A 27,568-nucleotide genomic window follows, 5' to 3' on the forward strand; every position below is an offset into this window, starting at 1 on the left:
TTAAGAAGAAAATCTTTTAGCATCACTCCAAGGCCTGGCAGGTACTGACTCCTGCCTGTATCTCCAACTTCTCTTTGTGTGACCACCCCTCCCATATGCCCCGCCCACTGGAGCATCCACCCCACGTACCACCTCTTTCCCACCTTGTTGATGTTTGCACCTGTGAAGCCTTTTCTCGTGTCCAGAGAGCTCTTCCCTGTCTTCTTTACCTGGCTAAATATTTATTACCCTTTAGGCCCCCGCATAAATGACACTTTCTTGAAGAGGCCTTTCTGGGCCTCCTTAACTTCAGCACAGCATGGAGCCCAAGTAGCCTCACACACAGCATGCCACTCTTGGTTTTCAGAGCAGTATAGCCCAGTGATTAATAAGAGAGTGGTTTCAGAACAAGATCGCTTCTGTTCACCCACGTTGTGCCTTCCTAATTCTGTGACCTTGGGAAACTTTGCTAACTTCTCGGTCCCTCAGCGTCTTCATTTTAAAAATTGGGGTAATTGTATCTCTCTGTGTCAGTTAGCTTTTGATAAACAGTCATCCTTCAAGGTCCACAGAGGACTGACTCCAGAATGCCCGCAGATACCCAAATCTGCAGATGCTCAAGTTCCTTGTAGAAAATGGCATAGTATTTGCGATATAACCCGCACACATTCTCCCATATACTTTAAATCATCTCCTGATTACTTTTAATAGCTAGTAATATATGTAGTGTGGTGTAAATGCTATGTAAACAGTTGTTAAAATACAATGCAAATGCTATGTGAGTAGTTGCCAATGTGTAGCAAATTTGAATTTTTTAAACATTTTTAAAATTATAGTTGATTAACGATGTTTTGTCAATGTCTGCTGTACGGCAAGATGATCCAATTATATATGTATATATATGTATATATATGTGTGTGTGTGTATATATATATATATATATATATTCTTTTTCTCATATTATCTTCTGTTATGGTCTATCACAAGTGATTGGCTATAGTTCCCTGTGCTGTAGAGTAGCAGGACCTTGTTGCTTGCCATTCTAAACGTAATAGTTCGCACCTGCCAGCCCCAAACTCCTAGTCCATTCCAATCCCACTCCTTCCTCTCCCCCTTGGCAACCGCAGTCTGTTCTCCATGTCTGTAAGTCTGTTTCTGTTCTTTAGATAGTTTCATTTGTGCCATATTTTGGATTCCACATATAGGTGATATCATAGGGTATTTGTCTTTCTCTTTCGACTTACTTCACTTAGTATGAGAATCTCTAGTTGCATCCGTGTTGCTGCAAATGGCATTATTTTGTTCCTTTTTATGGCTGAGTAATATTCCATTGTGTATATGCACCACATCTTCTGAATCCATTTATCTGTTGATGGACATTTACATTGTTTCCATGTCTTGGCTCTTGTGAATGGTGCTACTGTGAACATACAGGTGCATGTATCTGCAAATTCAAGTTTTGCTTTCTGAAATTTTTTTTTCAAATATTTTCAGTCCACATTTGGTCAAAGCTGTGCATGCCCAACCTGTGAATATGAAGGGCTGACTGTGTAACAAACCACCTCAATGTTTATTTAGTTATTATTTGGGGCAGTGCCCACGGCATGTGGAAGTTCCTGGGCCAAGGATCGAACCCTTGCCACAGGGGTGACAATGCCAGATCCTTCACTGCTAGGCCACCAGGGAACTAACTCTAAACCATCTCAAAGCTTAGAGGCTCAAAACTACAGCTTCCCACTTAGCTCCCATTTCTGTCGTTCAGCAGTCTTGGCTGGGCTCTGATGGGTGGTTCTTCTGGTAGGGGCTGGGCTGGGCTGGGCTTGGCAGGATGTAGCCTGTGCTTACCCGCATTTCTATAGTCAGCTGGCTCTGGCTGACTGTTGGCCGAGGACCTTGAGGTTTTCCTCCATGGAAGGTGTCATCCTCCACTGGGCTCTCCTGGGCTCATTCATGTGGAGGCTGCTGAGTCCCAAGAGAAACGAGGTTAAGCCCTAAAACCCAAGCATGTTCCAAGCCTCTGCTTAGTACTGATCCAAGATGGGCAGGAACTACCATAGGTCATGATGGTAATTGGGCTTCACAGCACCCCCACTAGGGCTGTGGTGGGGATGCAAGTGAGAGTTTTGCATGGAAAGCGCTTAGTGCAGTGCCTGGCTGGTTAGTTCATTCTCCATAAATGCTCCTTCTGATTTTGTGCACTGGAACCTGAAGTGTAGACATATTAGGCAGCTTGCCTGAGGGCTGGCCTCCCTTAAACCGTGGGAAGTTGAATTCAGTCTCTGCCTCCTTCCAGGCACTGAGCTGTTAGCCACCGTGCTCTGCTGCTCCACCCACGCAGACACGTGGAGAGGTTGTCTCACTGGCAGCCACGAGGTCAGAGTCTCCAGATGGAACCCAAGCCCTTCCCTTGCTGTGCTCTTCAATCAGCCATGTTGCCCAGGCACCGGGCCTGAGTACCGTGTTTGTCGTCGATCTGAAATGCCACAGTGGGAAGAAAATATTTGTTTTGGTGTCCTCTTCCAGCACTAACAATTTTCTGCTTGCATTTTTCTGTTGTTTGGCTCAGATGAATAGCAGTTTTCATCTTTGCTCTGTGTTATCATGTACACAGAACTGCAGTCAGGGAGCTAACAGCATGCTTGCTTAGTCATTATTCTAGGAAGGGGTGCCAGCCAGTCAATAGCCTTTATTTTTATATGACTGTGTACACTGCAAATGCAGAAATAATGCGTGGCACCCGTGTATAGGGTCCCCATCAGACACCTATCATTTCTGGAGGTGGGGGCAGCAGCTGGAGCCACGGCACCAATTCTGACGAGCTTCCTTTGTCAGCGCCTGGCAGCTGGGTTCACCTCCCCAAATGATTCACTGTGATAGAGTCTGTGGCAGATTTTATGGTTTTTACCAACTCAAAGGAGAAAGCAAATAGCATGGGAGAAATGCCAGCATTGGCCAAACTTCTTAAGAAGAGAGGAAAAAAGATAGATTCCAGCAAGTACAAGCTGGATGTGGAGCCCAGCAAAGTCGTGGGGAGAGTGAGAGATCTTTCTGGGGGCCCCAAGGTGGTCGATAAGAGTGGGATGGGTCTGGATGGGATCTGCTGTGCACCTGGGGCTGCGAGTTCTTAGGACGGGGCCAAGCAGGCTGGTCAGTGCCATCCTGTCAGCTCATAGGGATCCCAGGCTCAAGGTGGGACATGTGATGGGAGGCCAGGGAATGGAATAAACAGCCAGGCAAGTGGCCACCAGTGTAAGGGGTTGGGTGGTCTTGGGCAACATACCTTTTAATGTCAAGAGTTCTAAGAAATGGACAAGGGTAAAGATAAGTTCATGAGAAGTTCCTGTCGTGGCGCAGTGGTTAATGAATCTGACTAGGAACCATGAGGTTGCAGGTTCGATCCTTGGCCTTGCTCAGTGGGTTGAGGATCCCGCATTGCCATGAGCCGTGGTGTAGGTCGCAGACACGGCTCGGATCCCACGTTGCTCTGGCTCTGGTGTAGGCCAGGGCTACAGCTCCGATTAGACCCCTAGCCTGGGAACCTCCACATGCAGCGGGTGCGGCCCTAGAAAAGGCAAAAAGACCAAAAAATAATAATAATAATAATAATAAGTTCATGAGTCATTTCTTTCATTTATTCATCAAATACTTACCGAGCTGGGGTTAGGTGCCCAGCACTGCTTGGGGGCCTGAGGCCTCCACAGTGAACAAGGTACAGGGAGTAGATGCTGTTGTAGGGAGTAAAGGCATCAAAAATACTATATGTGATGCTGAGAAATAGGAGGAAGAAAATAAACAGATTGATGGAGCAGAGAGTGCCTAGAAAGAGCCAGTCAAGGGATGATCCAGCATCCACAGGAGGTGCAAAGGCCCTGAGGTTGGAATGAGTTCGCCATGCCAAGGAACAGGTATAAGCCCAGAGTGGCTGGAAATAGAGGAGTCAGAGCAGGGGGGGCTGATGGGGCCATTCTGTGTGGTGCCCTCAGAGTCAGAAAGGAGTTTAGGTTTTTATTCTACATGTAGCGAGAACCCACTTAAGTGTTGAAATAGGGGAAGGGTTTGATCTAAGTTCTGAGAATGTCTTAGCTCTGCCGACGTGCCGTTTTCTAGAATAAAAAAGAGCAAACGGATCTTGTTTTCTTGGGGTTGGAGAGGGCAGGTAGGGGAGACCCTGGCTCAGGCGCTGGTGACTGTGTCCTGAATCTCGATTGCAACGAAGCGTCTGATAAAGGCTGTCTTGGAGAAGAGGCGATGGGATGATAGTGACTGGATTGATTTATTCCCCCAAAGTGTTGAGCCAGGATTACTGTCAGACCGGGGGCGGAGGGGGGCGGGTTTCCAGCACTGTCCCTAAGGCTCAGCTCTGGACGCTCTCCCCTTCAACATTTCTATCCATGCATTGGCGGAGAACGCAGGAGAGGTTCTCATCAGACATGCAGCTGACACAGAGCTGTCAGGGACAGCTAATGCCACGGATGACGGGCTCAGGATTCACTGTGACCATCCTCTACAGGCTGGAGTGATGGGATGAGCCCGGCAATAGCCCTGATTGCATTCAGGTGGGGGACTACAGCCCAGCCACGGAGCAGGGAGACGGTGCTGGAGAACTGTCCCTGGAGAGGAAGCCGGGGGCGGGGTGGGAAGACGTGGGGAAGTCAGCTGGACTCAGCAGCATCCCCACACCAGGGTCTTCACTTTCTCAGCGACAAGGTACTTAGCCTCTTTCAGGCTTACTTTTCCCGTCTGTAAGGTGAGAATGATACTGTCTGTTGCGCAGGGGCGTGGAGAAGATTAAATGCAGGTATATAGATGGATGCCCGGCTTCTGGTCTGGCCTGTAGTGGATTCATGGCAGGTGCAAAGGAAATAGGAGCTTGTAGAGACCATCTGCCGGGAGAGCCAGGTGCTCTGGGCGAGCCTTTCCGGGGCACATGGAGGACCCACAGCCAGAGTCCTTGGCAATGACGCTTCTGGGAATGCCATCTTCCTAAGAGGCCCATTGACCTAAGATAGGTCCAGAGGAGAGTGGGTTTCCACTCAGCTCTGACTGAGTTCTGTCCTCCAGAGGGACTCTGAGGTGGGACAGGGCAGGAGTGTCCTCCCAGCAGCTGAGAAGTCACCACCTGTGGGGTGGTTTTTGGTACAGGGACCTCAGGTCCTATGGGTCTTTCAGAAACTGCTTTGACTTCTTGCAGCTGATACTTTAAAGGACTCAGTAATAAGACTTTGGAATGTGCATCTATTATAGAACATTTTAATTTTTTTTTGGGGGGGGACACCAGAAACTTAACACAGGCAAAATGGAGCAAATAGTATGTGATGAACCCAGGTACCCAGCCTTAGCGAAGGTCGACATACGGCCAGTCTTGTTTTATCTATCCCCTCATCCCCACCTTCTCCCTCCTGCTGCCGGATTAAGTTTAAAGCCCATCCCAGACATAGTGTTATCTGTAAATACCTTAGTATGTATCTTTCAGAGGTAAGGACCCTTTCTATTGTTGTTGAAGTGTAACCACAATACCATTACGCCAATTTTCTTTTTTTCATCTTTTTAGGGCAGCATCCACAGCATATGGAGGTTCCCAGGCTAGGGGTCAAATTGGAGCTGCAGCCTCTGGCCTACACCACAGCCACAGCCACGCCAGATCCGAGCCTTGTCTGTGACCTAAACCACAGCTCACAGCAATGCCAGATCCTTAACCCACTGAGCGAGGCCAGGGTTCAAACCTGTGTCCTCATGGATACTAGTCAGATTCATTTCCACTGAACCACGACAGGAACTCCCCATTATCTGAATTTTAAAACTTAGCATAATTGGGGTCAGTGTTTCTAATTCAGAAAATCTGTTGGTATACAGGTTACGTTGCAATTTTTAGGTGGGGAAGAGGCAAAATGTCCTTCAAATGGCTGGTTTCTGTGACTTGAGACTCCCTGGTTCCCTTTGAGAAGGAGGATGGAGAGGAAGACAGAATCTAGAACATGGGGCAGCCTCTTTATTCCTAGGGACACAGCAGTGGGTGGGGGAGTGGGGAGCCGACTTCTAGACCAAGTCTAGACATGGGGAGGAGGAAAGGATGGGAATAGGACCGAGGGCAGGGTGAAGGGAAAGACTGAGTGGACCTGCCCAGTGCTTCCTGTGTGTCTGTGCTGGGCCCGCACAGGGGCGACCCCACCACGTTCTCTTACCACCCAGGGTCTGGGTCCTACTCAGGTCATAGGGGAGTCTCCAAGCCTTGGAGTCTGCCATGAAATAAGCAGTGGTACCCAATTCTGTCCTCCGTTTGTTTGGCCAGAGTCTGCGGTTCCTGACCCCACTGGCTGCCTCCAGGCCCGGTGAGGCCACATGCAGGGCTGGTGTTCAGGAGGCCCCGCTGCCTGGGTTTGTTAGAACAGTGACAAGCTCCCATGTTTTAAATGCTTCCCTGTGCTTCCCAGGTGCTCTAGCCAGCCAGCACCTTTTCCAGGACCCCTGGGCCTCAACAGACCCCAGCAACTAAGGGGTTCATGCCCTGCACATCTGAAACATAGCCTGGGCCTATTCTGATTGGTTGTCAGGTGTGGTGATGGCCTCCCCCCCCACCCCCGTTCTGTGTGGTGACTGTGTCTCACTGTCTACCCATACTGCATGTGGGTGGGTGTGGTGTGTGCTCAGACACGGAGCTGTACCAGAGAGGCATGTCACTGCTGGGACCATCCCATAGCCATTATTTGGGGGACTCACCCCTGAACAGGTTGTCCAAGCAGGAATGTGCCCTGAGGCCTCCCCAGAGCTCCACTCCTGGGAAGCTTTCGCTTGTCCCTCTGCCTCTTTTTTACCGTCTTCACCACCTTCTCCCAGGGGTAGAATGCTGAACAGTTTCCAGATGTTCTGTGCAGGTCACTTCATCCCCTCTTCATGAGAACACATCTAGCAGGGAGAGCAGATGGTTCTAAGCTGGGTGACCCTGGTCCTTCTGGGAGAGCCAGGAGGAAGGTTCCCCCTTGCTGAGGACACTGGTGAGGCAGGCTGGGCCACAAGCCACGCTCTCCGACACCTGGAGAGATCCAGCAGTCAGGAGCCTAGGGTCCATGGCACCTTCAGGCCCTGTGAGGCTGATGCCGGCCATCGAGGGTCCACTTGGGGGCCCTGGGTCAGAGGTGCAGGTAGAGGCCAATGTTTAGAGACAGGGAGATGCTTGTGAATCAGTGCAGGGCTCAAGAAATTTCTAGTGCTCCCAGGAAGTGGGGTCCAGTGCAGAGGCAGCCATCTGGTCAAAGGGCCATGGCAGCCAAGGAGGACACGGGTATCCACGGAGCCACCGTGCAAATTTCAGGATCCAGAGGACCAGCCAGGAGCTTAGGCATACTAGCTGGGAGTTGTGTGGCCCTTGCTCTGTGCCAGACATGGTCTGAAGGCTCCGTGATATGCCATTAACCAGGTGAGGAGATAGCGGTACCGAGAGGCTGAACAACATGCCCAAGGTCACAGAGCTGGGAAGTGATGGAGCCAGGCTGTGAGCTCCAGCTGTCGCCCCTGCTCTCACCCAGCCATCCTGCGGTGCCTGTGAAGGCTTCCCAGGACTCATCCCCAGCACGCTGGCCTCCACGCTCAGAGCTGTTGGCTCACTCCTGCCCCTTTTGTTGCTGGTCTTTTGTTGCTCAAGTCCTGGGCACAGCAGAACAGAGAGAGATGGATAGAAATTAAGGCTCAGCTCTCAGCAAGATGCAGTATCGGGAAGTGTCTTGATTCCCAGAACCAAGCTCTTGGTACTGTGCCCAGTGGTGTGGTGTAGAAACCCCTTGGGGTCCACTGGTGGTCCATTGTCTCTCCTAAAAAGCAGTTAGGGGTTCCAGTATGGCTCAGTGGTTTAAAGACCTGACAGAGTCTCTCTGAGGATGCAGGTTCCATCCCTGGCCTCACTCTTGGTGGGTTAATGATCCAGTGTTGCGGCCAGCTGGCTAAAGGTTGCAAATGTGGCTCAGATGTGGCATTGCCATATCCATGGCTTGGGAACTTCCATATGCTGTGGGTGCAGCCATTTAAGGGAAAAATAAAAAAAAAAAGCTGTCAGTTTCTCATACCTGGAAATGTGTTTCCTCCAGCGCCTTTCCCTGGGGCCTGCACCTTATCCGCAGGTCCACCCTCAATGAACTGGCACTAAAGCCACCTCTTTCTGACCTGTTGGCAGGGCTCTGGAGCTCACCAGTGGCAAAGATGAGATCTCCTTGTTGGTGGAGCAGGAGTTCTTGAACCTCACCCAAGAGCACCTCATCCTAATCGCAGAGAGCTCGGGAGAGCTAGAGGCACCCGGCAGCCCTCCCGGGGGACCCCGACCCCCGGCTCCCTGCCTTCTGGTGCCTTCTCTGGTGGCAGGCAGCAGTGAGTGCCCAGGGGCCTCCATCATCACCGGTGACCAGCTTCTGGAGCCGAAGGTGGCCGTGTCTGTTGTCGGCAGCCGGCAGGACTGCGATTCTGCCCTATCTACAGTCACGGGCATCCTCCGTGCTGCCAAGGTCAAGGGTGCCAAGAGAATGGAGGATCGGGGCCATGGCCTGGGGGCCTCCAATTTGGAGATCAGCAAGCTCCTGGCCCAGTTCCCACTAAAGTCCCCTGAGACGTCCAAGGCCCCCGACAGCAAGGTGGTGTTGGAGGAAACCAGAGTCATCAAAGACTTCCTGCAGAACAGCATGTTCTCTGGCCCTGGACCCAAGGAGCCTGCAGGGCTGGGCCCGTTCCTGCTGCTGCCGCCTCCCCCTCCTCCCAGGCCTCCCGACAAGCTCGACAAGCTCCTCGAACTCCCAGCTCCGAAGAAGCAGCTCCCGGTGTTTGCCAAGATCTGCTCCAAGCCCGAGGCTGACCCCGCCACGGGGGGGCACCACTTGATGGGTGAGTGGGACTGGCAGCAGGGCTATGGAGTGTGCCTGCAGGGAGGAGAAACTTGCTGGGAAGCGAGTCAGGCTGCATCAGGCACAGGCAGCCTCTTTGTGCAAAGTAGGAAGAGACGGCCTCGCTGGTGAGCTGGGTCCACAGGCACAGGCTGTTTTCAAGCCCCCACAGGCCTCCTCTGCTGGATGCCTGTATACAGGGCCCGGCTCGTGCAGGCAGGTCCTGTGGTCCTGAATTCAACGTGCTCTGGGAAGAGAGATGGGCCCATTTGGTAACTGACTCGGTTTTTGAATCCACAGGTACCCAGGTACAATGGAAGGAAGCGTTTACCCCCGCTGAGTCCAAGGATTAATTGCAGCGTGGGGTTTTAAGCTGGGAAGGAGGGAAATCTGATTACTTTCTGAGGGAGACACCTGTTCTGACCACGAGGCCTGAGCCCCTCTCCGGGCAGGGGGTTGAACGTGTAAACTCTCCAGTCCAGTGTGGGCTGTTGGTCCTCGGATTTGTCCCCAGGGACTACAGGGCTTTAGAAAAGTGCATTCCCTCACCTGAATTGAGGAGTCCACACCCCACCTCCCCAGCCCTGGAAATCCAGCCATTTCCAGGTTTCCCCCCCACCGCCCCAGGATTCTGCATTTTGTGCCTGTTCTGATCCAGCCACTCAGACTGGATGGTTCCAAGAAGGTAGACTGATGGCGGTGGCATTTGCCTGCCATCAGCAGCCACTAGGAGAAAAGCAAAAGAAAAATTCTCCCTCAGGCTGTGAACATGGGCGGGTAATGGAGAGATGCCTGTATTGGGAGGGTCCAAATCCATCTTCCTAAAAAAAGAGGAACAAGGGGAACCATAGCAAACACTCTGAGCTCCGGAGCTTTTCCAGGAAGGCCAGGGGCTCTGAGCTGTGGACGGCATGCTGGGCTCTGGGCAGCCCTCTAGGAGCCCAAGGACTCTGGGGACGATGGGCTGTATGGAGCCCCACCTGGGGGAGGGGACATTCCCTCCTCCCTCCTCCTTCTCCAGGAGGGAGGCCGGGATGTCTCTGCCGGAGGGGGCTGCTGGGCTGAAGGCTGTCCTGTCCCACCCACTCTCCCACTGCTTGGTGTGTCTGTGTGCACAGTGTGTGGGCAAAGGTGTGTCAAGGGGAGCTGTGCAGGTGCATGTGTATTTGTTAGAGAAAACCCAGTGTGACCGCGTGTACATGTGCGTGCTTCTGTTCTGTGTGTTTGTAGTTATGTGTGTGTGAGCCAAAGGAAAGACAGGCAGAAGTGTGTGTGTGTGTCTGTGGACACAGAGGCTGGAGGAGGGAGCTTTGGAGATGAGTGAGCGGAAAGCGTGTTTCAAGCGACTGCAGGTGTGGGGGCCTCTGGGGAGAGGGCTGTTATTAGTGGGTACTGTTATTTCAGCACGCTGGCTGGGGGCTACACTCAGCAACCAGAGAAACTCTTGGAAGAGACTCTAGGGACATGTTTTGCTAAAAATGTCATTTTCTCCTAAATTGGCTCAAGCCAGAGGAGTTCTTTCCTTCGCTAGGATGGCACTAGGAGAGCAGGCCCAGTCCTGTCCAGACTCGGCCCCAAGGACACTGGGCCAGTGGGGCCAAGAGCTGTGGGATCACATCCACTCCCAACAGGTAACACTGAGCACAGGTCTTCTGATCCCAGAGTCATCCCAGGTGCCTGCTGTGTGTTCAGTGCCATTTCCCAGCCAAACTCCACTTTTCCAGGACCTCCAGTCTGGGGAAGGTGTGAAGATGCTGGGAGCCAGGGCCTCTTCCCTGCTTCAACCAAGCAATGCCTTAAAAAAGTTTACATATGTATATATGTTATACATGTGCATTTATATATTATATACATATATATAACATGTAATATTATATATATGCAATATTGTATATAAATATATAACATATAACATTGTAGATAATATGCAATATTGTGTATAAATATATAGCAGGTAATATATAACACACAATATTATATGTAAATATATAGCATGTATTTTGTATACAACATGCAATATTATACATAAATATATAACATGCAATACTATATGTAAATATAACATGTAATATATATGAAATATTGTATATAACATGCAATATTATATATAAATATCTAATGTAATATTATAAATAAACTTATACTATGTAATATTGTATAAATATATAATATATAAATGCACATATATTCCCCCCCATACTTCATTTTGTTGGAAGAAAGTTCCATTGGTCAGAAGGAAGTATGGATGAAAACCACTGCTGCTGGAGGATCCATGATGGTCCAGACAGATCTCAGTCTATCTGGAGAGATTTGAGCCTCGCACCGACCACAGCCAGTGCCTCACTGTGTCTCTTGGATGCTGCCATGCCTGTGCCTAAGTCACCCATAGCCCTGGCTGTAAGGCCTTGCTGAGGGCCCTCTTTCTTCTGGAAGCCCTCTGGCCCTCTCAGACAGAAGCCATCTCAGCCACCTTCTTCTCCCACTGTGTCCCTCTGTCACCTCCTGGTCCCCATCTGCCTTGTCCCGGAGCTATTTCTGGGACCGTCTCTTTTGTCCTCCTTGTTGTGAGCTCCTGCAGGGCCAAGTCTGGCTCTGACTCATCACAGTGTCCCCAGGACTCAGGTCAGGGCCTGGCACTGATGAGTGTGCTGAACGGCCTGTGAGCAACAAAGCAGGAGCCAGAGTGCATGACGAGGGATCAGACGTGTGTGCTGCAGGAACACGTGACCCCCACTAAGCCAGGGGCTCCCTGGGGGCAAGAACCATGTCTAAGTCAGCTTTGTATCTCGAACCTTTGTAGTCCAACCTATGGAGGGTTGGAAGGAAGGAAGAGAGGGAAGGGAAAAGGTAGGAAGGGAGTTCCCTGGTAGCTCATCAGGTTAAGGATCTGGCTTGGTCACTACTGTGGCACAGGTTCAATCCCTGGCCCTGGAACTTCCGCTTGGTTCAAGTGCGGCCAAAAAAGAAATAAGGAAAGAGAAAAGGTAGGAAAGAAAGGAATGAGGGAGGAAGGAAGGAAGGAAAGAAAAAGAAGTAACAGGAAGCAAGGAATAATGGAAGGATGAATGGGAGGATGGAAGGGAGGAAGATAAGACTGGACCATGCACGTGAGCAGGAGAGGGGAGGACCAGAATGGGTGCTGGTCCATGAGGGGCTTCAGGGATTGGATGGAGCTGAGAGAGAGTCCATAGTGGTCGGAGCCTCAGGTGTGCTGTGGAGGATCCATCACTTGGTCTGGGAGACGGTGCTCCCTGACTCCAGCACTTGGCCTTCCAGAGTCAGTGACTCAGTTTCCTTCCTGCTGTAGAACGGAACCCTGGCATCAAGGAGCTGACCAAGGGTCGAGAGAGCCTCTTTCTCAGTCAGTGGCCCCAGAGCCAGAAGGACATCTGTGGTGATGAGGGTTGCACTGACCCTGGGGGCTCCATGTCCATGGCTCTGCCGGCCAAGAAGCCTGCCTGGCCAGCCGAGAAGAACCTGCTCTATGAGTTCCTCGGGGCCGCCAAGAACTCAAGCGGGCAGCTGAAGCTTCGCAGCAGAGTGGAGGTGGACGGGCTAGAGCTGAAATGTAAGCTGACCTCGCCCAGGGAGTCTGTAGAGGATGGGATTTCAGAAGCCCTCATAGGCTTCTGGGGAGTGGCTCGGCCATCAAACAGCTGTCTTATCCATGGGCAAGTCGCTGTCTTTCCCGAGTCTCATAAAATGGGGAAATGGCTTGCTTTCTCTCTCTCCCCTACAGAGAATACAATCGCTAGGAGAAATGCCCTTGGCTTTCAGGGGTCACATGGTCAGTGGTTAGTTTGAATGCAGCCCTGACTCGGCAAGTGTTAGATCCCTTCCAGCTGCCCAAGCCAAAGAAAAATCCATTCTTCAAGATCGTTCTACACTGAGCTTATTCATGTCCCTGTTTTCCCTCCCTTGCACTTCTGCAACTCTTTTAGTCAAATCTCCTTCGCCACCAAAAATGTGCCCAGAAAGGGGAAATTGTCACCCTATCTCTGACTCTATAAGCCCACAGGCATATGGTAGAAGGAGAGAATCCAGGATTCGTATCCTGAAACAACCCAACCAAATCTCATTCATTCTGCCTAATTTTGGGTTCTACCATCCTGAATTATATAACTTTTAAAAATGTTTTTTATAATAATGCAATCTGTTGTTTATTCCTTTTTTTTTTTTGGTCTTTTTAGGGCTGCACCTGCAGCATATAGAAGTTCTCAGGCTAGGGGTCTAATCCGATCTACAGCTGCCAGCCTACGCCACAGCCATAGCAATGCCAGATCCGAGCTGCGTCTGTGACCTACACCACAGCTCACGGCCATGCTGGATCCTTAACCCACTGAGCAAGGCCAGGGATCCAATCAGCATCCTCATGGATACTAGTCAGATTTGTTTCCGCTCAGCCATGACAGGAATTCCTAAAATATATTTTTTAAAAAATGACTCTAGCACAGATACAACCACCTGCACAAGGCCCTCCCTGTTGCCATGTACTTGTCCTCAGGGGGGTGCTTTAATGATTTAATAAGATTGACTTCCTATCACATGGCAATTTGTTTGTATTGAACTGGATTTTTCTAAAGCCCTTGGAAAAACATGGTTTTGTACGTAGCTGAGACACAGCCTCGGCAGTCTGGTTTCTTGTATTCTCTTCCTAAACGGCCTCCTTACTAGTGAGTGATGGAGAGAGAGATGCTCCATGCCAGCCTGAGCTGGGATTTCTCGCCCCTTCCGAATGGGCAGCGATGTGAGCTAACGGTGTTTTCCTAGAGTTGGAAATTCACCTGAACTTTTGAAGAACCTTCTGGGAGCGTAAAAGGCCTGACCTCTGAGAACATTAACCCGGGGGGCGGTCGTGGTGCTGAGGGTTTCCTGGCCTCTCCCTTCCTCGGTCAAGGAAATGCTCTGCCTCCCCTGTGACTTACAGTTAACCCACCAGCGATGGGGGCCGACAAGAACAACCTCAAGTACACAGGGAATGTCTTCACTCCACGCTTTACCACCACCTTGACCTCAGCCACCCTGAACCAGCCACTCTGGCTCAACCTGAACTATCCACCTCCGCCTGTGTTCAGCAACCCCTCCACCTTCCCGCAGTACCAGGTGAGTGACGGGTCCCAGGCCGGGCGCAGTACCAGGTGAGTGACGGGTCCCAGGCCGGGGTCTCTGGTGGCCATCCATGGGGAGCTGTGGCTCTCAGAGAACCTTTAGACTCGTTTTTGTCGGCTCTTTAGGGCTGCCCCTGTGGCATATGGAAGTTCCCAGCTAGGGGTTAAATCAGAGCTGCAGCTGCCAGCCTACTCCATGGCCAGAGCAACTCCAGATCCGAGCCTCATCTGGGACCTAAGTTGCAGCTCACAGCAGTGCCGGATCCTTAACCCACTGAGCAAGGCCAGGGATCAAACCCGTATCTGCATGGATACTAGTCAGATTCATTTCTGCTGAGCCACAGCAGGAACTCCTAGATTTGTTCTTTAACGTCTCCTCTTTTTTTTTTTTTTTTTGGCCAAGCCCACGGCATGTGGAAGATCATGGGCCAGGGATCGAACTCAGGCTGCAGCAGCAACCCGAACCACTGCAGTGACAATGCCAGATCCTTAGCCCACTGCATCACAAGAGAACTCCATTAGCTTCTTCATTGTGGCCACATCAGACCAACCACCTGTAAACAGGTGCACCCACATGCATCTGCGTGTGTTTTTCTCATTTCCCTTTGTCTGAATTCCAGCTCACTCTATGCTGTGTCTTCCAGAGCTGCTTGCCTAGTTTTGGCCTATGAAATATCTGGGCTCCCAGGACAGATTGATGTCAGAGTCTGTGTTTCCCCTCCCCTCCCCCACCTCCGGTGACTCTCACTACAGTTGCATGACATGTGTCTTAGATTACTTGGGACAGTCCCAGTTCAGGTCTTTAGTCCCAGCCCAATTATTGATCCCACACCCTTTCATTCTGAAGTGTCCTGGTGTGGGTGACAATTTCCGTGGCCACTTTAAACTCTGGCCCAGAAGCCTTAGCTTCTACCAGCTAAGGTGGCTTAGCACACACTCTTGGTCGTGGGGTATGTAGCTAAGAGACCAGACACAGAGGAATGGGGAACCACTTGCAGGGTGAGAAATTTTACTCACGGAACTCCTTTATGCAGGGAAAATGTGGTTTCTTTAGTTTAGTTAACTTAATCTCCTTTAAGAGCTGCCGTCCCCCTGGGTAGATAGAAGGAAAAAAAATCAAATCAATGTCCACTCTGCTTTAACCCATAGTCCAAACCAAGATCTTAAATTGCCCCTTTAGGTAGTGCCCAGTTCCTCCAGGAAGGGTGCTTGGTGTCTAAGATTTCTCAGTTTTCTCTCCCCTTCCCTGGCTCCTTTCCAGAATGGCAAGCAGGTACATGCAGAAGGGCCAGGTTCTCAGGAACCTGCTGGCCCAGCCTGGCATGGCCAAGCCCAAGAGGGCAAAGACAGAAGGAAATCCCCCCCAGATTGTCTCATCTTGCCTCTGGGCCCCTCCCCCTGCCCCGTGGGTCCCCATGTCATTTCCTCCTTTACGGCAGGGTGGCTTAGACATCCCCTCGGAAGGTGGATCATCCCTACTCCATGTAAAGCCTCTCTGAGCGGGTCCACCTGGCTTAGCCCTTGAATCTTAAACAGGAACTGCAGTAAAACATGTTTAGCATGGTCTCTCTTTTTCTCTGCAGAGTTTTGTTTTCAAGCCCTTTTTTGTTTGCTAAAGAGAGCGAGTGCCCACCCCCTCTCTGGGCCCCATCAGGTGAGACGCTGAGATGAGGTGTGATTCATGGGGACCATCCCACTGCATCCGTCACATTCCATACCTGTGATACAGGTCCTTGCACAGGTCTTGAGAGAAATGCCCCGTTCCCCATTCTCGGGGTTCCCCATCCCTCATGGACGTTCTTCCATTTTTGCGTTTGCTCATTTTTGCTTTCTTCATTTTTGAGTTTGCTCCCTCCTTCTTCCGTCATTTATCCGCAGACTTCCTGACCTTCTCATTTGTATTTATTTATTTCCTCATTTGTTTAAGTAATTTAAAAACCCCTTGTGGGAGGTTCCATTGTGGCTTAGCAAAAATGAACCCAACTAATATCCGTGAGGATGCAAGGTTAGATCCCTGGCCCAGCTCAGTGGGTTAAGGATCCTGTGTTGTCATGAGGTGTGGTGTAGGTTGAAGGAGGGGCTCGGATCCCGTGTAGCTGTGGCTGTGGTGTAGGCCGGCAGCTGCAGCTCCGATTTGACCCCTAGCCTGGGAACCTCTATCCCCTTGCTTCACATTGACTCTTGGCTGAGCCTTGACTTAGGTGAGGGGATTCCAAGATGACTAAGAAACTTGAGTCCAGTGCAAATCAGGAGCAAGTCAAAGACCACCTTGGAGACAGAAACAATTGCATAATTTTATTTAACATAAACCGATTCACTCTCAAATGCATTCTCAGGCCTTACCATGTAAAGCTAATTCACGAAGTTTGTTTTCTGTTTTGTTTTGAGGGACAGTGTCTCTTCTTACCTGACACTGTTAACTTCTGACTTATAGGGTAGGTGAGATTTGGACATATCTTTTTGAGCCTGAATTTCCCTTATCTTCAGAGATGCTGGTGTTTGCATCCCAGGGCTGACTCCGAGCTTCCTTGGCTGCTGGGCAGAAGTGGTCGAGGGCCCTGAATGCTGGGGCTCCTGCAGTTTCGGCACCTGAGAGGCCCAGCTGAGGTTGGCTGTACCTGCCAACCTTCCCCGGTGCTAACCAGGGACAGTGTAATTTACCTTCTCCCAGCTCCTCATGATTGCGTCATGCCTTCAAGGGGCCTGATACGATAAAAAGAAGTCAGGTTTTGGAATCGTCTGGCTTGGGTTTAAGGGAATTCTGCTGCTTCCAAGCTGTGTGGCCTTGGGCAAGTGAGCCAAATACTCTGAGCCCTGGCCTCTTCATCTATGAAATGGTCTCATAATAATTACAGCAGCAGCAGCAGCAGCAAAGATTTAAATCAGTTGTCAGGTTAATTGTGTCGGTAGTTGGGAAAGGGCTTGGTCAAATCTCAAGTATGATACAGATGTTGGTTTATATTATTATTCAGCCCTGATCTTCCTAGGAAACAGGGTCAGGGAGCTCGGCAGACCTTGAGAAGACGCAGGGGAGAAACGGGAAACAGTCTATGCTAGTCTCTTTCCCTGCTTGGCGTTAGGAATAAAGATGAAGTCCCAAATCCAATTGACTCAGAGCCCTGCTGTGGACAGATGCAGAGCCGTGAGAGACTAAGCCCCCAGCACCAAGAAGTTGCAGAGGCTCCTGGGCTGCTTGGCACAAAGGAACTCAGCTCCCAATTAAGGAGGGAGGGCACGTGGGAGAGGCCATGGCCTCGAGCCGAGAGGAGTGAAGGTTTATTTACCTTGGCTTGTGATTTTACAGAATTGCAATTTGAACAACTAGGAGTTCCCCTTGTGGCTCAGTGGTAACAAACCCAGCCAGTATCCATGAGGACGCAGGTTCGATCCTTGGCCTTTCTCAGTGGGTTAAGGATCTCGTGTTGCCACTAGCTGTGGTGTAGGTCACAGATGCAGCTTGGATTCCGTGTTGCTATGGCTGTGGTGTAGGCCAGCAGCTGCATGCAGCTCCAATTCAACCCCTAGCCCGGGGTTGAATTTGCGGCCCTACAAAGCAAAAAAAAAAAAAAAGCTTGAAGTCATATAGTGATACAGTGTGGCTCATATTGATGAATAATAGTATCATCTCCTGAAATCCTGCCTAGGATGGAGCAGGGATGGGTAGTTCATTGATCCTGGGCGTAGACTCACCCAGGCAGGCGTGGGGAGGATGGCAGCCTGGAAAGCAGAGCTGAGGGGGGAGGGAGGGATACATAGTAGGGATACTTAGAACGTGGCCTTGGAGCCCACTGAGGGCTGGGAACAGGCAGGGGGCAGGGCAGAGCCATCCGGGCGCCTCTTCTGTCCCAGTTGAGGCCACGCCTGGGCCGCGCCTGGGGTCAGAGACCAGACTTTGGTCGTGGTGGTGAGTGAGGCTGCCCCGAGCTACAAGGCTTGGAGAAAAGGCAAGCAGGTGCACTGGTTTGGGGTCAAGGGGTTGGTGGAAGTGGAAGAGCCCCACTGCAAGTGTCAGGTGCATGGGAGCAGAGATAAGGAGGGCCTCTGAGAGGATGTGTGCTCTCGGGGAGCCTGGAGGATGGGCTGTCAGAGAGCTGGGGGATTTGGAGCCTTTTATGAGGAGCTCGTGGGCCCTGAGGATGCCGTCGAGGGCACAGTGGCAGCCACCAACCCTTTGACAGTTGGCACAAGCTGAGCCCAGGATGGAGGCAGCATCTCAGGGAAAGACATAGGGTCTGAGAGGTGCTTTGAGTTTTGAGCTGCATCTTTGGGGTAACATAGGACTGACAGATAGAAGCAGTCTGGGACTGGAGGGGTCATGGGCTGACCCCACCCCCGGCAGCAGGTCTGCTGAGTGTGTGTGTGTGTGTGTGTGTGTTTATACACATGGATGCCTAAGGCCACCCAGGCAGAGTTGTGAATTAAATTTCTGTTCCTGTTGGGCTGAGCTGCCAGGCGACCTCTTCAAGTGGAGGGTGGGGGCAGTGAGAGATGGTAAAAAATACCTAGCATTTGCAGGATCCTTACAATGCGCTGGGCACTGTTCTAAGCCCTTTAGATGGATTAACTCATTTATCTTCCTGTCAATCTCCATCATCAGACACAGACAGAGATGTACGTGTGGGCAGATAGACGCAGAGCAGCAGAGGCCCAAACTAACACACTTGGGTTCCCGGTTGCCCATTTGTACACAGAAACCTATGGCTGCAGACACGATTGGAAACACACGTGCAGATGGGCTTAAATGAACATGGAGGCAAACTGCACACACATGCACACGGATGGACATGGGCCGCTCACGTCTTGGGGGCGGGAGTGGGGTTTGGGGAAAGGCACTTAGAAAAGGGGTAGAGACAGCAACAAAGATAATCTGGCTACTTTCACCAGCTTTACAGGCTTGACCACACATAACTTTAGAGACCAGGAACAAGAGCTCAGAGAGGGGAAGTGACTTGCCCAAGGTCACACAGCCTCTAAAGGGGCAGATCTGGAAATCGAGAGGCAAGCAGGTTCCTGAATTATTCACCCCCAAAGGCTGTGAATCCTGCTAAGCAGGGGCTGCCTGCATGGTGTGGGTTGTGCTGGCCGGACTTGATTCCAGCTGGACTGGGCAGCTGGTGGTTCTGGCCAGCAGGGTGATGGGACGGTCTTGGCTGTGTCCGCGAGGCAGGCGAGCGAGCTGGGTTGAGTGGCTACCGTGCTCTGGCTGGGAGCCCATGGCCCCATGGCTCTGAGCCTGCTCCTTCTCTCCCCAGGGCCTGTATCCACAGCGAGCAGCCAGGATGCCCTATCAGCAGACCCTACCCCCCCAGCTGGGGTGTTACTCCCGACAGGTGAGTAGATGACCTCCTCACCTCCGACCCAGCTCCATGAAGGCCTTCAGGTCAGAAAGATGTCTGTTCCCTTGTCTTTGTCCAGCTGGTCACCAGCCACACTTTCCCGCCCACCCTTGACCCCAGAGAACAGACACAAATACCAACATGCCTGTGGGAACAAACCAGTGTCCCCAGGTGCTAATGCCAGCTGGCACTTACAGATGACTGCTTGTTAGGCCCTTCTCTATGGGCTTTACCTGCATTAATTTAACCTCCAGAACCACCCTATGAAGTAGATTAGAGATGAGAAAACTGAGGTGCAGAGAGATTAAATAATTTGTCCAAAGTTATAAAGTTAACCCATATGCTGGCTTTTGCTGTGGCAACAAACGGCCTCGATATCTCAGATTTACAGCAATAAAATATTTATTTTTTTACCCATGGGTTTGCAGATTGGCTGAGCTGAGCTGAGATTGTGTTCAAGCCTGTTCCATGTATCCCTCTTTGGGGCCCGGGCTGAAGATAATGGTAGCTTTTGCTGCTGCCATGCTGGATGGCAGGGGGTGTGGGAGGGCTGAGCAGAAACACTCAAAGCCTCCGCGAGGCCCAGCTCAGAGCTGGGACGTGGTGAGGTGCACCTGCCTTCCAGGGGCCAAAGCAAATCACACAGCCTCGCCCAGCATCGGTGGGGTTGGGAGTCATATTCCTCCCCTATCAGTTAAAATACAAGACACTGGAGTTCCCTGGTGGCCTTGGGATTAACTGCTGTGGCTTGGGTTTGATCCCTGGCCTGGGAACTTTGGCATGCTGCAGGTGCAGCCAAAAAATAAAATACAAGACAGATAAATTTAAATTTCAGGTAAATGGTCAATAAGGTTTTAGTAGAATTCTGTTCCAATACTGCGTGGAGCATACTTAGAATACAAAATTGGCTGTTTTGTCTATCTGAAATTCAAATTTAACTGGGTGTTATAAATTTTTGTTAGCTAAATCTGCCTCACCCCAATTCCCATGGATAGGTCAGGGTCAGTACCTACCCAACAGTAACCCAACAATAGGATTGGGGTTTAAAACTTGGGCAGCGTGGCTTGGGCACCACATTTCCAATGACTGTGGCTTACAGCCTCTTGGACACCGATTCACAAAAATATGGTGTCAAAATAAAGCAGCAGAGACAAAACTACAAACACACACCAACTCGAATAAAGATGGAGTTATATACACGCCATCAAGCTGCATGTGCAAAACACAAAACTTCAGGTCCTGAGACAGGTCTTGGGGCAGGGCTGGGGATGTGAGGAAAGGAGCAGAGAAGCAGCTCCATTCTCAGGCTGGCCCTGCATCCCCACGCTCAAACCCACAGACCCCCTCTGCCTCTCCTCTCTCCCTGGGGAGCCCTCAGACTCCATCTCTGACCTGAAGGATGTTAGAATGTTCCAGAAGGTAGAGAAGGACCCATAGGTACGGGTTGCTTTCTTACATGGGCCAGGACTGCTCTTTCAGCAGAATGAGCTTTGCCTCCTGAGATGAAGTAGAGAAGAGACAGCTGGGCTCACAGTCTCTCAGCCACATCCCCTCCGCCCTGCGAACAGTGACGTCATCCACCTAGCTCCAAAGGGAATGCTTTTTAGACCATTGATGCCTGTGCATGTATTGGAAAAAGTAATATAAAAACCTGGTGCAGACATTTTAAAACTCTTAGGGGCAATCACTGTGACTGGTTCCTTAAGTATCCTTCCAATGGTATCTATTTATATACATATTTTTATGTAATTGTGGCCTTCTGGACATACTGCTGTATCATTGCTTTTGTCAGCAACAGGTGTATCTTGGAGAAGGTTCCAGAGCTCTACACACCTCTTGTTTTGTGTGTAGGGGAGTTGTTTTTGTTTTTTTCCTTTTTTTAAAAAAATTTTAGGGCCACACCTGCAGCATATGAAAGTTCCCAGGCTAGGGGTCGAATCAGAGCTGCTGCTGCCAGCCTAAACCACAGTGACAGCAACACGGGATCTGAGCCACGTCTGTGACCTACACCACAGCTCACGGCAATGCCAGATCCTTAAACCATTGAGTGAGGCCATCATACTCACATTCTCATGGATACTAGTTGGGTTCTTAACCCACCGAGCCACAATGGGAACTCCCTGTTTTGTGGTTTTTATCAGTGACATGTAGTGAGAGCCATTGCTGAGTAAAGCATGTTTAAGCTCTAGGACACACATCTTCTCTTTCACATCAGTGACCTCCAAGGTCCAGGACCCCCTCACTGTGAAAAGCAGGGATTTTTTCTGCCACCCTGACTCACAGGTGTCTGTCCTGGGAGGTGCATTCCTGGGTCCTGGGTTCTCTCTGTAAGCTCTGTGCACTTTCTGACCTTCAGCTCATCCTTTTGGGGGTTTGTTGCCCTTGTCCAGCATCACCAGATCCTACATGTCCACTGAGGGAAGGATGGAGAGGTCAGGGGTGAGGGGCTTCAGCTTCTAGAGGCAGCAAGCGTAGGGGTGTGGTTCAGGGCCGCGGGTTCTGGGCTCACCCAACTGGGATTCTGACAAAACTCAGACACTTGAAACGTACTAAGCAAGCTGCTTAACTTCTCTGAACCTCAATTTCCTCGTTTCTAAACTGGGGAATGTAATGGTCCTACCTCGCAGGGCTGTCTGGAGTTTAAGTGAGAGGATCCATATGAAGGGCCAGTTACCCCCCAAGCACTTAATAAGCTCTAGCCTTTGTGATTTTAAAAAATCAGATAAGGATGTGCAAGAGAGAGAGTTGTTGGCACGCTGACCTCTGTAACAGCTTGGACTCTAAACTCTTGCTATTAAAGTGGAAATCCAGAACGTCCCTCAGTTTTGACAGAAACACTCAGGAAGATGGATGTCAGCTCCAGACAAGACATTTGGAGCAGTCAGTAGTGGAATACAGTCCTCGAGATGTAATGAGCTCCCTGTCATTTGGGGTAATCAAGGGGACACTTTGTCTTTTCTTTCTTCCCTCCTCCTCTTTCTTTCTTGCAGTTTTTTTTTTTTTCCTTTTTACTGCTGCACCTGTGCCATATGGAGGTTCCTGGGCTAGGGGGTTGAATGGGAGCTACAGCTGCTGGCCTACACCACAGCCACAGCAGTGGTGGATCCGAGCTGCATCTGCAACTTATGCTACACCTTACAGCAATGCTGGATCCTTAACCCATTGAGTGAGGCCAGGGATCGGACCCACATCCTCATGGATACTATGTCAGGTTCTTAACCTGATGAGCCACAACAGGAACTCCCTTTCTTGCACTTATTCATTCATATGTTTATTGAGCAGCTACTATATGACAGGCACAGTGTTAGGGCCCAGGGTAAATCAGTAAATAAGACAGGTGGGGTCCTGCCTTGTTGGGGGCAAGATAGTAGGAATCCTGCTTCTTGGTGGGGATCTGATCCAGGTAGTCTCAGAGACCCAGTGAGGTCCTGTTTTTCTCTAGGGTTTGAGCTGAATTCCGTTGCCCCCCCTTTGGGCTTCCTCTTCCACTCACACTGTCCAATACTGTTTACCATCCACCATGTGTGGGTATTTAAATTGAGATCAATCAAAATTAAGTAAAACTTAACATTCAGTCACACTAGCCCCATTTCAAGTGCTCAGGTGGCACACTTCTGCCTTGTGCCTACCATACTGGGCAGTACAGACACAGAAGTTTCCATCATCTATCACAGGAGTTTCCACTAGGCAGGGCTGTCTTGGACCTGGAATCTGTTGAGATCCTGAGATAGAAGCCAGGGATGTATAAACCTCAACAGCCTTTCCTGAGATGGTAAAAGACTTCAGAAATGAACAAGGGGCTTTTGAGGTGGACGTTGACTGTGGGAAAGGCAGGGGACAGAGAAGAGAATGGAAATCATCTTCATTTGCTGTTTATGATGCACCAGTCTCTGCTTATACAACTGACTCAGTGCCCGCACGATGGAGATAGGTGTTGGCCCATTTTATGGGTAAGAAAACTGAGGTTCAGATAACGCAGCAACTGGCCGTTCTCACATGCAGAAGCTGAGCTCTGTGCTTTTTCCAGCCTCCTGTGTGACCGAGGGGCCCAGGGGCTGGTGAACGGGACGTTCAGAAGCAGCGGTCTCTGCCTGGCCTAGCCCCCCTCTCCTCTCTGCCCTGCAGGTGGCGCCATACAACCCACCACAGATGGGACAGCAGATTTTCCGCTCTTCCTACACTCCCCTGCTGAGTTACATCCCCTTCGTCCAGCCCAACTATCCGTACCCTCAGAGGACACCTCAGAAGCTGGCCAGCAGTGCCCGAGACCCTTCCCCCATGGCAGGAGATGGGCCGCAGTACCTGTTCCCCCAGGCATACGGGTGAGTCCTGAGCCCACACTGGAAGTCCAGCTCGTATCTAAAAGGGCTGGGCCTCACTGGGGCTTTCTTGGTACTTCTGTTCCATGGCTGCGGGGAGGGGAGACCTCAAGCCTGTGTCCAGAGGCTATGTGGGTCCTGGGTGGACCTGGCATGGAGGTTGAGCCTGTTCTGGGCCTGCTGGGGTCCTTTTGGAGACCTGTTTTGGGGCTGGAATCCTGCAGCCTGGTGCAGAAATGCAGCTGTGCGGTCGTTCAGTAGCAACGGGCACACCACCCACAGCAGGTGGCAGGTGGTGGCGTGTGTCTCATATGCCTTTCCCTTTCCCCGTTTGCCTGGCTTCCAGCAGGACATGGCCAGGTAATCTTCTTATAGCCCTGTCTCCCACTTTCCGCATCCTCAGCTCCTTGCCAGGCTAATCTCTCCAACATCCCAATGAGTTTGAGACAGGCCCTGCTGAAGGGCCTCCCACTGCTTATCTGGCTGCTCACACTTTCCCCCAAAAATGCCCCAAAGAGCAGAGGAGAGGAGCTTAGCTGTGAACAGCTGACACAGGCTCAACATGTTAGCTGGCAATTGCACACAAACTTTACGTGCTGGTCAGTAGGGAATTTGTGTTTGTTGTTTTAATAATAATAACACACGCAACTTGCATCCCCCCACCAAACCTTCCCTGCTGAGGCTCTGCGAGGCAGGTGGTACCGTGTCAGCCCCGAGATTCTGAGTGTCCTGGGTGCACCCTGGAGCATGTGTGCCCCAGTCTGGGCAGCTCGGTTTATAGGATGAGGGCCCAACTCCCCAGCCTGCCAGTGATTCCCTTCCTCCCATCACAGCCCCTCACCATAGTGTGGACTGTGGGTTCCAGACTCTTAGCCTTTCAGCGTTGCCTCCGAATGTCTTGTTATAGGAATAAATGCTAGAAAGAGGTTTCCATACTCAGATCTGTTTGGGAAAAGAAAGGTAGAAACAGGGATAAACAAATGTGTTAACTGTGGCATTTGCAGATTATTTACTTTCCTAGGGAGCATGGAGAACATGCAAGATGGTGGTTGATAGTGTCATTTGAATATAAAACCCATCACCCCTTCTTTTTCTTTTTCTTTTCTTTCCTCCCTCCCTCCTTTCCTTCCTCTCTCCCCCTTCCTTTTCCTTCTCCCCTCCCTCCCCCCTCCCTCCCCCTCTCTCCCCCCCTCCCTCCCCCTCCCTCCCCCCTCCCTCCTTTCTTTCCTTCCCCCCCTCCCTTTCTCCTTCCCTTTTCTCTGAGAGCACATCATGCTATGTCCCATCAGTTCCTGTATTTAGGACAAATTTAGCCTGCGGGGCACTGTCAATGACTAAGCCAAGTTCCCTTCCATCAGATCTGATCAAAGCCAGAGTGTGGGTGAGAAGGAGGCACAGGGGTATTGGTGCCGTGACAAAGTGAAGACCATCAGAGTGGCCGGAGGGCAGAGGGAGGATCCTTGATGGGTGGACAGCAGGGGCTGCAGGATGGGCAGGGTCCAGTGAGCAGCAATTGGAGGAATAGGGCCCTTGGGTGGGATGGTGCGGGGCAGGCTTAAGGCCTGGGGAATAAAGACATCTGGTTGAAGCATTAGATTTATCTCTTGAAAAAGGTGAAAATAGGAAAAGGGAGGTTGGGCTTGGATTATCAAAAGCTCTGACTGGAAGGCTAGGGGCAAGATCTGTGAACACTGGAGTGGACTGAAAGGGCTGGAGGGGGCAGAAAAACAGGAGGCAGGAGACAGTGTAGTCTGGGGTCTGTAAGAGGGGCTCTCACCTCCCTGGAGGGGAAAGTAGATGAGACTTCAGAGGGCAGACGGCCTGCATTCCAGGTTGGCAAACATCCGTCTTCCACACTGTGACTCTGGGCTCAAGGAAGAGAGACTCGCCGCAGAAGCCAGAACCGCTTGTGCTCGGGAGGGAGCGTGGTCCCAAGATCGGAGCCGTAAGAGTGGAGGGTGGAAACCTGGCCTCTGTCTGTCTTCAGCGGAAAAGGAAGTAGCAGGAGACTGAGGAAGGAGCAGCCTTAGAAGTGAGAGGAAAAGGAGTAGCAGGAGGCTGAAGAAGGAGCAGCCTTAGAAGTGAGAGCACCTGGGGCCATCCGGGGACTCTGTGGGTGACAGAGGAGAGAGAGGGGAGAAGTAGTCAGCAGGGTGGAGTGGGACCTGAGAGGCTGGGAAGACCAGGAAAGTGAGTTTGGAACGGCAAAGCGAGGGATGATTTTTTTTTTCTTTTTAGGGCCGCACCTGCAGCATATGGAGGTTCCCAGGCCAGGGGTCAAATCAGAGCTGCAGATGCCGGCCTACTCCACAGCCATAGCAATGCGGTATCTGAGCTGCATCTTCAACCTACACCACAGCTCACAGCAACGCTGGAGCCTTCACTCACTGAGCAAGGCCAGGGATCGAACCCACATTCTCATGGATACAGGTCGGGTTTGTTACCACTGAGCCCCAACGGGAACTCCACTGAGGGAGGATTCATTCATTTGAAAAATATTTGTGGCCTCTTCCGTGTGCCTGGCACTGTTCTAGCCACTGATTACTGGCGTGAACAAGACAACGTGTTTCTTTCTCTCATTCCAGGAGGAGAGCTAGACAGTAAGAAAACAAGCATCACACATGTTAGGGGCAAGGGATAAGCGGGGAGAGAATGGAGGGATGGCTCTCCAGCCGAGACCTACAGGAAACAAGAGATTGAAGCATGTGTATCTATGGGTGATGAGCATGCTGGGCGGAAAGAATAGACAGTGCAGTGGCCCTGAGATGGGAAACTTGGGACAGAGAGAGTGGGCAGAGTTGAAGTCAGAGGGGCTGCAGGGCCAGAGGAGAGGGGACCTGGGAGGCAGGTGAGGAAGAGAAGGGGGAGGCTAGGACTGTTCTAATTCTCCAAGTGAGGAAGTTGACATTGACCATTGTATGCAGAGTGAGCTGTGGAGTGAGACCTGGTGGAGGGGACCAGGATAGGAGCCTTTAAAGCTGCCCAAGCAAGAGGTGCTGGTAGTGTAGACTAGGGCTTTGACCATGGGGAGGGGGTGAGAAAAGACCTGGAGTGTTTGCCTTCTTGGTAGAACTGATGGACTTGATGGTGGTTGGCTGTTCAATGAAGAAAAGCGAGGAATCCGATGTGATTCTGAAATGTTTGATCTGAGCGCTGGATAAGTGGCAATGCCAAAATACTAAGTAAGGTCCAGACAACGATGAGAGCAAGTGTCTGTTGATCAGGAGTTTGGTTTTGCATATATGAGATTCGAGATGCTTGTTAGACCCATGAGCAGAGCTGTTGATAGGCAGGTGGAAATATGAGTCTGGGGCTCAGGGGAGCGTTTGTGGCTGATAATATACCTTTGTGCATCATTAGCATATAGATGACGCTGAAAGGCCTGGGATAGGATGGGCTTGCCCGGGGAGCACATGTACACAGGAGGAGACCCAAGGACTGAAGCCTGGACCCCAACATAGGGAGAGGGATCGGGGAGATGCGAAAGAACCAGCAAAGGATCTAAGAGGTCAGAGGGAAAATAGGAGGGAGTGGAGCACAGGGAGCCAGGTGAGGAGAGGGAGGGATCATGGCACGGCAAGGAAGCCTGGGTGCCAAAGGCTGTAGGGAGCAACACAGCTGTGGTGTTGGGGGTTATCAGTCGTGCTGGATGGAACAAGGTCAAGGAGAGGCTGCACTTGGCAGGGAGGGATTCAGGGGCCTGGGCGGAGAGTGTGGTCTGGAAGACAAGCCGGTGAGTGCTTCCTTGAGTCAGGAGCAAAGGAGAGAACCAAGGGACTCAACTCTATGAAGTGGGAGAGGAAGGAGCAGATGGCCTCATGTTCTCAGAGAAGGAGGAGAGGATCCCTCCCTGCCCTCTGCCAAGTCCATTTGCATTCATCCATCCATCCATCCATCCATGAGGGCAAGGTCGACATACGGTTAGTTTATCTTCCAAATGATAATAAGTGTGACAACTGAAAAAA

At 51.0% G+C, this 27,568-nt stretch overlaps 1 protein-coding gene across 1 annotated transcript in view; it reads left to right on the top strand.

Moving 5' to 3' along the window:
• C8H1orf94 (chromosome 8 C1orf94 homolog) overlaps window positions 1–27,568 on the top strand; it is a 41,009-nt gene that overhangs the window by 11,277 nt on the left and 2,164 nt on the right. The window contains exons 2-6 of the mRNA XM_047788689.1: window positions 8,144–8,841; window positions 12,148–12,408; window positions 13,768–13,943; window positions 19,201–19,278; window positions 23,410–23,606. Of these exons, the coding sequence (XP_047644645.1) occupies window positions 8,144–8,841; window positions 12,148–12,408; window positions 13,768–13,943; window positions 19,201–19,278; window positions 23,410–23,606 (1,410 nt within the window). The remainder of the gene's footprint in view (window positions 1–8,143; window positions 8,842–12,147; window positions 12,409–13,767; window positions 13,944–19,200; window positions 19,279–23,409; window positions 23,607–27,568) is intronic.

This window comes from Phacochoerus africanus, chromosome 8, assembly GCF_016906955.1.
Source record: "Phacochoerus africanus isolate WHEZ1 chromosome 8, ROS_Pafr_v1, whole genome shotgun sequence".
NCBI lineage: Eukaryota > Metazoa > Chordata > Mammalia > Artiodactyla > Suidae > Phacochoerus > Phacochoerus africanus.